Below are 12225 nucleotides of genomic sequence, written 5' to 3'. Positions count from 1 at the left end.
GAGATCCGGGAGATCCAGGAGATCCAGGAGATCCGGGAGATCCAGGAGTCCCAAGAGTTCCAAGCGTTCCAGGGTTTCCTGGGGACCCTGGTGATCCAGGTGATCCTTGTGATCCAGGAGATCCAGGAGATCCAGGAGATCCAGGAGATCCAGGAGATCCAGGAGATCCAGGAGATCCGGGAGATCCAGGAGATCCGGGAGATCCAGGAGATCCAGGTGATCCGGGAGATCCGGGAGATCCAGGAGTCCCAAGAGTTCCAAGAGTTCCAGGGTTTCCTGGGGACCCTGGTGATCCAGGTGATCCAGGAGATCCAGGAGATCCAGGAGATCCGGGAGATCCAGGAGATCCGGGAGATCCAGGAGATCCGGGAGATCCAGGAGATCCAGGAAATCCAAGAGATCCAGGAGATCCAAGAGTCCCAAGAGTTCCAGGACTTCCTGGGGACCCTGGTGATCCAGGTGATCCTTGTGATCCAGGTGTACCTAAGGAACCGAACGTACCTGGGGTTCCTGGAGTTCCTGGTGTTCCAGGTGACCCAAGAGATCCTGGGGAAGCTGGTGATCCAGGTGTGCCTGAAGAACCTGCTGATCCCAGAGATCCAGGTGTTCCTAAAGATCCAGGTGTACCGCCCGAACCTTGAAAGGAATACAATTTTAAATGACGTTTTCGTAATTGGTCAATTCTACGGAAACTACCTCGGCCGATTTCATCTTGTCGGAGTAGTGCATTTGAATGAGCAAACTAACCGATTTGACTTCATCATTGGGCAAATTAAAACAAGAATTAGCAATTCTCCCGGAGTATTAAAAATTTCAGTAAATCAATGGAAAGGAGATGGTCATATTTGTTGTTTTGAGCAATCATGTCCCTGATGATCTGCATTAAAACCTGACTGAACTGTGGATTTCTCCACATTCTTAGTGTTTGACTGAGTTACAACCAAGCAAGTTTTCGGACACATGTGTTTTCATGACTTTAGCCTCTTTGGTATTTTTACAATTGGGACTGACCGAACGAACCTTTGTTGTTGTTGGTGGTGGTTTTCACATGACAAGGAGTTTTCGTTTCGTCATATCACGTTTCAATTTGAATAAATTCGTTCCAAAGTTTTCAGAGAAAAATCCGTTTGATTCTAAAACGATTCTGCGAGATATTGAAAACAAAAAAAGAAATTGCAAAACAATAAGAAAAGTTAATTGCCGATTTTAATTCTGAAATTCTCGACCAATGAAAGTTGGAAGAACGTGTTTCATTATCATGTCATACACATGTGGCTGACATCTCAAATGATTCTATTGATCAAATGTCTTGGGGCCTTCTTCTGACAACTACCTTCTTTCTATTTGGCTCATTGTTGGTACATTTTTTGTTCCAAGCTCAATCCTACAACGATAGCACTGCACGTTGGATTGATATTTTTTTTCATTGGCACATTGGTTTGTTAGCAACTAAATTCAGTAAAAATATTCCAACATATTGGACAAAATTACCCACAAATCAATATTAGTTACTTTGTCAGTTATCATATATGATTTCCGAAATAAGATTAAATGAAAGCGTTTGGGTGCTTCAAAATAAAGCCTTACCATTTTCTATCATATTTTCAGCCGATTGAGTTAATTTTTATTTTTTGGTCAGGTTTTTCACGGGGTTTTCTTACGGCTACAGGGAAAGTAATCCCCAGCACTATCAAAATGAAATGAAAATTTATCTTCTATTTTAAACCTTTCAATCTTTTTTTGATATTTGGTCTATCGTCGAGTTTGAGTTGGCAGACCGAGCTAGTCCTTGAATGTAGGGTTGATCTGGAATGCTGTCTAAAAATTTGTCCAAGTCTGACTTGAAAGATGCTACCGGATCATTAAGGCTTTCGTAATATGTGGCTGAACAATCGACCTGTACAAAGGTAGCATTGTGACACTATCTCCGGACTTAAAGGTCCACTAGATCGCATGTTTGAAAAGCTTTACCCACCTTCAACTGGATATGCTCATCGAACTTTCCATTATTTTGGAGGACTACACCTAAATCTTTCATAGATGAGACCTGCTCAATATCTTTACCTTCCTTATCTACGAGTGGAGTATTGAAAGGAGTTGACCCAAATGTCATTGAGCGGAATTTCATTCCGTTCAGGGCCATATTACTCTCAGTTACCCATGAGTAGATTCGATCTTTTGTCCTTTGCAAGGCTACTGGAATCTTGGCCATTCCTAACAGAAACTAACTTGGTATCGTCAACATAAGAAGAGAAGAGACTGACAGTGATATTAAGCTTTTGAAGTGGGACAATGAATATTATAAAAAGGAGAGGCCCTAGGATGGAACACTGTGGAACACCCGATTCGACATCGTAAATGTCAGTAAGGAATCCCTCGACCTTAACATTTGCTTCCTATCATAAATGAAGCTTCTTACCCAATTGAGAACCTTGCCTTAGATCCCAATGTCAGGAAGTCAATTCAACAAAAGGTCATGATCTACTTTATCAAAGGCCTGGGCAAAATCATGATAGACAACATCAACTGACTCGTGTTTTTCCAGTCGTCAATAACCTGCTCTAAATGCACAATCAGCTGGGTAACCGTGCTAAAATGTGTTCGGAACCCATGGTGGCTAGGAGGAAGTGCTTCATTGACTTCAAGCAAATCAACAAGTTTGGACTTCATGATCTTCAAAAAAACCTTTGCAATATTCGATGCGAGAGAAATCGGCCTATAGTTAATGCGGAGCGACTTCTCTCCCCCTTTATAAATTGGAACCACATGAGCTAACTTCAGAGAAGATGGAAACCTTGCCCTGATCCAAGATGCAACGCATCGAGTACGAGAAAACAGGAGCAAGAACCAATGAGGAGGTTTCTTTTGTTCACGAGTGACAAGCAACTAACTCTATTGATCGGGGTTTTTTTTCTTGCCGTGTTTTAAAATGAATGATAGAAAAGAACCTCGTTGGATTGATTTTTTTCCCGTTCTAAAAATTAATAAGTCCCCGATCGACTGTCTTTCATTAATTCATTGTGCATCTTGCCGAAAATGCATCCCTTGCCCATTGGCATGCCACAATTCTGGGTCCCCGAGCAGCTTACCTCCAGCAGTTCCTCCAAATTGCCGTCCAGTTCGATTTGATTGGTTCTCAAGCTCATCCTCAAGTTGCCGCTCTAGCCTTACTAACGATGCAACCTTGAAATCATTTAAAAGACCCTGATTCGTAATGAAATTAGAAATGATCTCCTTGGAATCCCTCCCCAGTGCCGCAATAGTCTTCAAGTCTTCCACAGACAGATTGCAATCGTCCACGCGTGGAAAATTCGGCCCACTGAAGCATTTTCGACAAGCTTTGGTCTCATCGCATGACCGGAACAGAACGCACTTTTTCTCGCCTCGTCCGCGGTCGTAGAAGGTGAAGAAGTGACACAAAGGATGCTTGTCACATTGAAACTGGCATTCGTGAACATTATGAGGTTCCTTTAGAATCCGAATAGAGTTATCCACGAAAAGACAAACTCGGTTCTTTTGAAAGCTTTGACATTTACTCGACAGACTTCGTGATTGGTTCACGAACAAGAGCAAGATCGTCAAGATAGATATCTTGACACCAGGAGGTCTTGCCATGTTGCGTACTCAATATCGACTGACGATTTCAAGATCCACCCCTAAACTCAACGATTTCAGTAAATCAGGTATCCATCCGCCTTTGACACGGCTTTTTTTGCTAATTTTGTATTGGGCATCACCAAATCTACGCATTGGCTCTTCGTCAGATGTTGGTTCCCAATACGCCTTCGATTGGTTGATTGGCCTTCCAACATGTAAAAAGAAAGACAAGCTCAGAAGACGTTTATTCCGTCTCAAAGATTGGTCGACGATTTTGCATGAATCAAAAACACCTTCTCTTAGTCATATAATGACCGTTGAAACCCATTAAGTACACACATCGCGAAAAGACAAACAAAGATTTTTGCATGGGTCGCCAAGGTTCAATAACAAAACCTAAAGTACATCACATACAAAACTAAAGGGGAAGCATGGTCGATACCCACAAGATTTGGAAGCTGAAGTTGTTTCTCGATCATGGGGATTACCAAATGGATCAATAGATCAAAAGCACACTTGTTACCTAAAGTACGTACAAAATGATTTATGGCTTAATTATACACGAACTGTTTTGCGACATGAACTTCACGGAGATGGTAATTACTCAGACGTTGTTCAAACTGAAGCCAAAGGGACCTAAAATACTCGATCGTTTGTTCCAAAAGCTAGTAACCACGGTGGACCCGGGTGCAAGTTTGGCTGCAGAAAATCAAGACCGTAAACAAGGGTTCCGAACTTCGCCTTTATCATAATTCACCTAGAGGTAAAATTAATTTTTAACCATCGTATAAGGTATACACTCAGAAAAATGAAATAAGAGGCCAATTAGAATTCGAAGTGTTTGTACACCTTATGACATACTTTAGGTGTCAAAAAAGACCTAGACCTGACACTCACGGTTCAGTCATCTGATAATGCAGGCCTACGTTTCTTTTCATTCCCGCGTTTCTGATTAGCGGTCTCGTTTTCTTCACCCAAAACCAATCTGGTCTTGATAGATATTTCCGACTAGACCTTGCTTCAGTAACTAGACGTGGTAGCTTTGTTTATGTAGGTAGGTTGTTCCATATGAACTTAAGGCCCATATATTTTGATCCTGTTTTTCTATCAATTTCCGCCGACAGAGAAACCAGTGAGAAACCAATAAAAGTTGACGTTTGTTATGGCCTATAACCCAACTTTTGAGCAACAAAGGATGTGGTAATGAGAAACGTTCTCGTCACCTAGAGTTTCCCGGATCCCCTTCATTTGAAATACAATGGTAGTCCTTGAGATTTATCGGTTGTGTTGGATTGCAGACTTGATAGTAAATACTGAATCGACGTGTGTACGTATGCAGCAACGGATAATCATTTTATGTACGTATCAAATATCAATTGGACACGCACGCATACGTACATTTCGTCTGTGTTGGAGGGTTATCTAAGTGTGCAACGGTTGAGCTGAGACTGGAGGCCATTGAATGGACTAAGGTTGGCTAAGACAAAATTATATCTTTGAGAAACACCTCTCCTTTGATTTATGGGTGTGGACTCGGATTGGTCTCTTCTTCCCGAAATCTCCAACCTACCTTCGAAGAGTCTGCGAATCCTTTACCACATACCATGATCTCACCTGTGAATGACTCAATGGCCAATGATCTCATCAGAGGGGTAGAGTTACAAAAGTACAAAAAAGAAAATGTGGCGCATCAACCATTTCGACGTTTCGAGAAGCTACGAAATATTCATGCCTGACAAACCTGGCTAAAGAAGAACCAACGGGGAGGTTGAATGAGAGAAGACACTTTATTTTCGATTGATTGAGAGGAACGCCCTAGTTATTTGAGAATATTTCCAAGTTTCAATATCAAATGAGCCGAAACCAAATGCCAGCAGAATCCGACATCAATGTCAGTCAATCTAGGCGGAGAGAGATGAAATGAGACAAAAAGCTTTGTTATAAATAACGAATGACTGCTTACTTCCCAGTCGGGTTCCTTAACGTTCCTTAATTGATAAGGGTAAGTTAGATTGGTGTAGCAAATTTGGGGACAAATGAGAAAAATGAGATTGTTTCTAAGAAACAATTAGAGACTTTTTCACTGCAAATTTACTTAGAACAGAAAGAGACTTGCAAAACTCGGGATCAAAGGACTTTTAGGGCATTTGTGGTTAGGAGATATTGGCAGTTGCTACGTGAAACCAGTGTATCTTGGCCATGTTCAACGTTTTCGCCACAGAAATTCAATAGAATGATGCTCTAGACCGATGCAATTAGACCAGGAAAAAAGATATTGAACGTTTTTTTGCTGGGGTTCCCTTAAGGAAATTCTATCCATCTATTTTTTTTGGTTTGGTTTTTCACGGGCTTTTCTAACCGCTACAAGGAAAGTAATCCCCAGTACTATAAAATTTATTAAAATAAAAAAAAATACTATTAAAAATATTGCATTATGCTCCTTGCATAGATGTAGATTTCGTAGCTTGTCCTGTATGTGAATTTGCAGTTGCCCCGAAGCTTGATAGATGTACCAAAAATCTCCTGACTTCAAATTCAAGGCCAAATATTGATAACAAGCAATCCAAATATTAGTCTTTTCAAGGGTACTTAATCAAAGAGTGTTCAAACTTCCAACGCAGGAAGATTTGAGCAATACACGCAGAAAAGGTTTCGAAACGTTTAAAAAATGACGTAATTGAGCAATGTTTTGGGAACGGAATTACGTTAAGATGAAGTCCGTATTCAAAGGTCCATCCGAATCCAACTGCATGCAATTTTGAAGTCAAAGTGGAAAGTACAAACATGCAGAGTTTCCAGACTGATATTTTCCGTGGAAAGAAACGTCGAAGGAAAACACAACTCAAAAGAACTGGAACAATCTTGAAAAACATTTTTTTTGATCAATCAATCTTTTCCTTTCATGCCAGAAACCAATGCTCGTTTGTCTCGGTATAATTCCACAACTCTGTGTCCGAAGTGAGAAATTGGAACGCGTCAGTCCCTTGGGGATCATGGGGAAAAGCGACATAGCCCGCTTTGGTCATGAAGTTTTGGCATCGGCCTTCAACCCGACGTATGTCCGAGATGGACATTTCCTTGGTCCAAAGAAAGGCTTGATTTTTGGCCTTCCGTCGAGTCCCGTATTGATCTGAATCTTGGGTTGACATGTGGAACACGGTGTACTTTTTGATGACTTGACTAACGGGTTGTCCCAAGAACTGGAACAAAGACACCACATGCTTCTCGGGCATGAGACACAAATCTTCATAACGGAGCAAATACACTTGGTCGGGATGGGTCTGGGCCAGAAGTTGAGCCTCGTTCAAATTGGATTCCAAATTCTGTCCTTGACAAAATTTGCCAAGAGTAGTCATGACCGTCATGACTATACGTTTATTTAAAGCTTATATTTTCCTTATCATTTTTTGCTTCTCGTAAATAAAAATAATCTGATTTTCCTTCCCCTCAGTTCTTTTTCTGCATATGAACACATTTCATTTTCGGCCTTTCGACTTGGAAGCTATCTCGTTTTATCAGTTCGTTTGAAGAGCATCTTCCAATATTGGAATAGACCAGGCTCAAGGCTACTTTCCCCCAAAAGTTGACGGACATTCCCCCAAGAAAACTCTGAATGCTTCCGATCAGACTTTATAAGCCAGATTAAGAATCCTATTCTGTTCATCGCTTACTTTCTGCCACCTGGTCACTTGAAATTGAACATGCGATGCTTTTCATGCTCGTTCCCAGCATTTCTCATGGTTCATTTGGTTTTAAAATGCCTTAATTGAATCAACATCATCCTGTTCGAGGGTTAGAAAATTATAGCTAGCGTAAAATGAAGTGATCCTCGATGATCTGTTAAACATTCATTCGAGGGATTATATTTCTCGAACTCTTCAGAGGAGTTGGCTTCAAGTCTGTAATCCTCATTGTCACGACCATGGCATCGAACAACATAGATCCGTTATCGCTTTTTATTCATAATCTACAAGATCATCGATTTTCTGTCTGAAATGTTCTTCCGAGATTCCGCCGAATTGAATTCCGGACGTGACAGTTATTTTGATTAAGTAATTCCAAGACATTTGCACACATCCAGCAATTGATGGAACCACAAAGAGGACCAACATTGATAAAATAAAGCATTGCTCTAACTCAATATTTGTTGCTCATCGTAATCCACTTCTTAGGCTTTTTTACTTTGAGCGGTCTGAGCTCAAATTTTGAAACGAACAGTATTCAAATCAAAATTCATTCAAACTCTTACCACAAGCTTTTGAGCATAGTTCCAGTTCAAACATATATTGTGGCCAATTTTCTATTCTTTTAAAACTCTTCTTGAGTTCCCTAACCCATGATTTTAACACAGATTTGATTTTTTTAAAATTTATTTTGCAAGATATTTTAATCATTTCAAATATAAAAAAGCTAAAGTAATTGATAATTGGGATGTTTTTATTACGCGCAAAACGGCTTTGAGTCATGACTACCCTGCAAAGCTCAGCTTCATCCAAGCACTCATCCTGACACCACTTCACATCATATCTGGACTTCATAATTCCTCTGGGATCTCGCAAGAGCACCACTATTTTCAAGTTTGACGACAAATCTCCGAACTTCGTCTTGTCAATCAATAAACTTTTTAGATCCGCCAACTTTCCCCTCACAGCTTTGACGAGCCTCTTCGGATACAACCGACATAGTTCATTGTACATGGTGGCATTGAAGCAGAAATTTTCATCGGTTCCTCTCACTCTCACGAATTGACACGCATCCCAAGGGCGAACGTTCCTTGACAGGGTGAACTCGTTGAACACTGAAACGACAATTTGCACTCATTTTAAGTGCCAAATAGAATTTCCTTTTACACACTAATTGGGCCGGCAAATTCCAGCCTTGATCCTTCATTTGAGTGGATGATCGTGAGAAATACAAATTGTTCCCTTGATTGATTGGAGAGTCGTTTCATAGACAACTGGAACGAGCTTTTGGTATTCAGCAACTGGTTGAGCTGCCCCCCCCTTCCCTCAAGTCATTTTGGTATCGAATGTTTCCATCTTGCTTCTTTCGTTAGAGATTTTTTGGGGAAAAAAGCACGTTATGAATTCATTCAGGAAAATCTTTTGATATGTACTTTGTAAAAGATGCTGTATGGCTTCAAAGAAATTCCAGCTAGTTCTCAACAGGGATGTTCCTTGTGTGACAGGTCAAGGAGGAGAATCGAACCCGGGACACTACACTAACCGCTACACCATGTCTACTCCCAGTTTGCTGATGACCTATATTTCTTTGATATATGGAAACATGAACAAAGTACCAGCATTCCGGAATTCCGAAATCCGAAGTTTGACGCTGTGCGGTGCAAATTTTAGAATTAGGGCGATACGTATGGGAGGGGTGGGAAAATATGCCTCGACCTTTCTTTTTAACATTTGATATTCGTTCACGCATAATCTTCAGTAACTTGACCATTCTCTTTCTCTTCATCAGACCAGGAAGCCAAACTTTCGAGACAACGTCCAATTCTAATATTCTTACGGTCTGAGGATGAGTCCAGGAATTCCTGAGAGGTCCGGCAGTGAATCATGTCGTGGATGTAGGTCAGTGGCCATTTCTGGAGTAGGTTTGAAGCCTTGACGGTCAAAGAAATCAAAGGCTCAAAATTGTAGAACGTTCCAGGCATCTGGTTTAGAAGCTCGCCCAGGAATGTAGATCCTGACCTCCAAGTGCTGAGCAAGAGGATGCTCTCACTTTGACCGAATTCGATCTCTTGGCCAGGCTGAAATCGGGAATTCCTCACGACATGTCGAACCTCTTCATACTTCAGGTAAGCCACGGCATGATTTTTACCTGGCAAAACTCTCGTTCCTCGATGTCTTGATTCCTGGAATGAGAAAGATGAAAGAGAACCTGAGCCCAACTCTCTTAAAGTATGTTTCTGGGATTGAATAAGATCGTACTAAACTAGCACTGTAGTTGGATCTTCTCTCGAATTGGGTTCTGTTGGCTTGATCATAGTTCTGATTTTATCAATATTTTTTTATGTAAGCCAGGCTATCAAGTTTTTCAAGTATTTTTCCCTTTCATTTGATCAAGCCCTGGCTTCTCTGATTTTCTTGGATGATAGTCAGTTCAGCCCCACGTGCTTTAAGCATGCATGTCCCTCATCCAAACACAGAATACCAATGCCTCAAGAGCAGTGCTGATCGCTTAGGCAATACCACGAAATCCATTTACCACGAATGATCCCTGCATCAAACCAATTGTAGCATTCATCTTAAGACTCTAAAGAGTATATGACCTATAAAATGATCTACGTTCTGCACCTCAGTGCCCATTTCCCCTGCAGGTGTACAGTACGTATATGGGGAATTTGACTTGAGAATTGTTACCTTTGTCCAAACTATCCATGCAATAAACAACATTATTTGCGACGCAAGTGTTAAAGTGTGAAATCAAAGTTGATTTAATATCTCTCACCAAATCTTTGTTCAAAATTTTCAATTTTCAATTTTTACACACGTCTGGTCATGATGTATGTACACCACCCTTTGTTAGATCACCAAGCGTATCAGACTGACATTTGCAACGTGAGAATCAAATTGGAAACACGACTTCGTTCAAGGGAAATCGACTAAAACGTCAAATTCGAACGACAAAAAGGAACACCCAAAAACATTTGACGTCACGAGACAGCTGCTTTCCTTCGATTTCAATGAAAGACTCCCAGCCTCTTCACGGTTTTTTTTAATTCTTTTGAGATTCAATCTGTCCTCCATTCAGACATTCAACATGGTTTCTCAGCAATCCCCGGAGAAAAGACACCAGAGCTGAAAGGGAAGCCAGCTAGATTGTTCCGTGTTTAATAAGAAATAAGAAACGCCTTTTATGCTTCCAAGTCGGTTCTGTAAAATCTCATTTTCGTAGCTCAGATGGAAGTCCAGCCGTTATTCAACTCAAAAACGGCGATTAGGTCAATTGTCAAATGGGTTAGGGATACTTGGATAGAGCACCTGTTTTCAATCCCAATCCATGGCTCCGCTTCATTCAGAGTCCTCGCAAACCATTCTTTAAGTATCTTTCTATTGGCTCAATTTGAACTCATGATGAGGTAACAACAGAATTATTTTTCGCATACGTAACATCAGCTTCTTAGAGCGAGTTCCATTTGTCCTTTAGAAAGCTAACACGGTAACGTCACTGTTGTGCAAGCGATCTAACATCCTAATCGTCCAAAGTTTGCTTGGGTATTGGGAAATTATTATTTCCATCTTTTTCTCTACCAATGACATTTCCCAGCTAACAATTAATTGCGCTGTTGTGGGCAATCAAGAGAACCTTCTACCTTACCATGCCATCTACTTCTGTGACGAAACTGATCAGTTGTAACTTCGACATGAGGCAAAATCCTGATCTCTCTGTGCAATTGAATATCAAACCTACCATGAACTCGAAGAGTGACCTTCATGATCACGGTGCTGATATTGCAAAACTCACCCATTCTCACTTTTGCTCCATTTGGTAGTCACATCTATAAAGGCCATATTTATAGCAGAATTTGTTTAGTAATTCAATGTTTGAAGGAAAAAGAATGATCGCCCAATAGTAGAGCGGTCACATGTAAAAGAGACAGATATGAACTGTACAGAGTGGTCCTAAATAAACACGTTTGATTTCTTTTTGGGTTATTGTCTTTAAGCAAACAACAAATTTCCTCTCCAATGGAACCAGAAGAAACATGGCATACCGCGAAAGTAATTTTGAATCTGATTTGAAGCTTTTTTTCATTGAATGGTCATCCTAGAATGACTGTCGCTAAAAAAGAATCAATCTCACCGCTTGTTCCCATTTCCATGGCCCGGTTCATGTCCTGTTGACGTCTCATTTCCCTCCAAAATGTCCTTATTTCAGGCGCTGATAATATTCGGTTCAGTTTTTCTACAAAAGAAAAGTGCAATGTTGAGCAATAAAAATTCCAGTGCCGACCTTTGACAAGCCCCCAGGAGACCAGCATGCACTAAAGTGTATATAGATTTATGAGATAAATCCTTCAACGTGAGTCAATAGTCTCAAAGTTAGTTATGAGTAGATGACTGTAGACTCGACAAAAAACATTTTTCGGCTGTTGAGCAAAATTTGAGAGGTTTCACTAACTGGTTTTCTTCCCCAATGCCTCGGTTCAGCTCTTTCGCTCATCCCAACGGTCAAACTTCTGCAATTTCTGCTCGACGTGAAAACAACATATTTTTGTGTAGTTATGAGTAGGTCTCGTTTTTTTGAGTCATCGGTACAAAACCACGTTATCCTTCACTTGCCACCTTGGACAGAGGGAATTCTAAATTCTACATGGAATTTGCGATTAATTCATAACTTTTTCATACTTCCTTTGTTTCTTTGTTACGCAGAGAAAACTTTTTTTTTTTTCAAAACCTCCTAGTCCGCAACATAACTGCCAGGTTGCCACAAATCCTCGATTGAAGTACTTTGTTAACAAATGAACCATGTCCAAAGATAAGGACAGGGGTTCTAATCTAAATGACGCAAAAGTCTTCAAGCTCAATATCTAAGCTTTCGTAACTTCTTTGAAAATACTCGGAGGAAAATCTCCCAAATAATATGTTACAGCACTGCTATTGGAAGTGGCTT

The 12225-nt window shown here is 40.6% G+C and overlaps 2 protein-coding genes across 2 annotated transcripts in view; both read right to left on the bottom strand.

The window, feature by feature from the left end:
- The window catches only part of LOC131882449 (collagen alpha-1(IV) chain-like), a 6878-nt gene extending 3248 nt beyond the window's left edge, over positions 1–3630 (bottom strand). Inside the window, exons 1-2 of the mRNA XM_059229595.1 lie at positions 3090–3630; positions 1–636 (exon numbers count right to left, since the gene is read on the bottom strand). Coding sequence (XP_059085578.1) covers positions 1–636; positions 3090–3615 — 1162 coding nt within the window. The 5' untranslated portion in view covers positions 3616–3630. The remainder of the gene's footprint in view (positions 637–3089) is intronic.
- A 2754-nt stretch (positions 3631–6384) lies between these two features.
- Positions 6385–10977, bottom strand: LOC131882448 (carbohydrate sulfotransferase 3-like). Its single transcript, XM_059229594.1, has 4 exons — positions 10930–10977; positions 9118–9463; positions 8070–8395; positions 6385–6920 (listed from the first exon to the last, which is right to left on the bottom strand). The coding sequence occupies exons 1-4, from the start codon at positions 10975–10977 to the stop codon at positions 6498–6500; spliced, it is 1143 nt and encodes a 380-aa protein (XP_059085577.1). The 3' UTR covers positions 6385–6497.
- Between the last annotated feature and the right edge of the window lie 1248 nt (positions 10978–12225).

Source organism: Tigriopus californicus, chromosome 6, assembly GCF_007210705.1.
Source record: "Tigriopus californicus strain San Diego chromosome 6, Tcal_SD_v2.1, whole genome shotgun sequence".
NCBI lineage: Eukaryota > Metazoa > Arthropoda > Copepoda > Harpacticoida > Harpacticidae > Tigriopus > Tigriopus californicus.
This window is presented reverse-complemented; position numbering and strand designations above follow the sequence as displayed.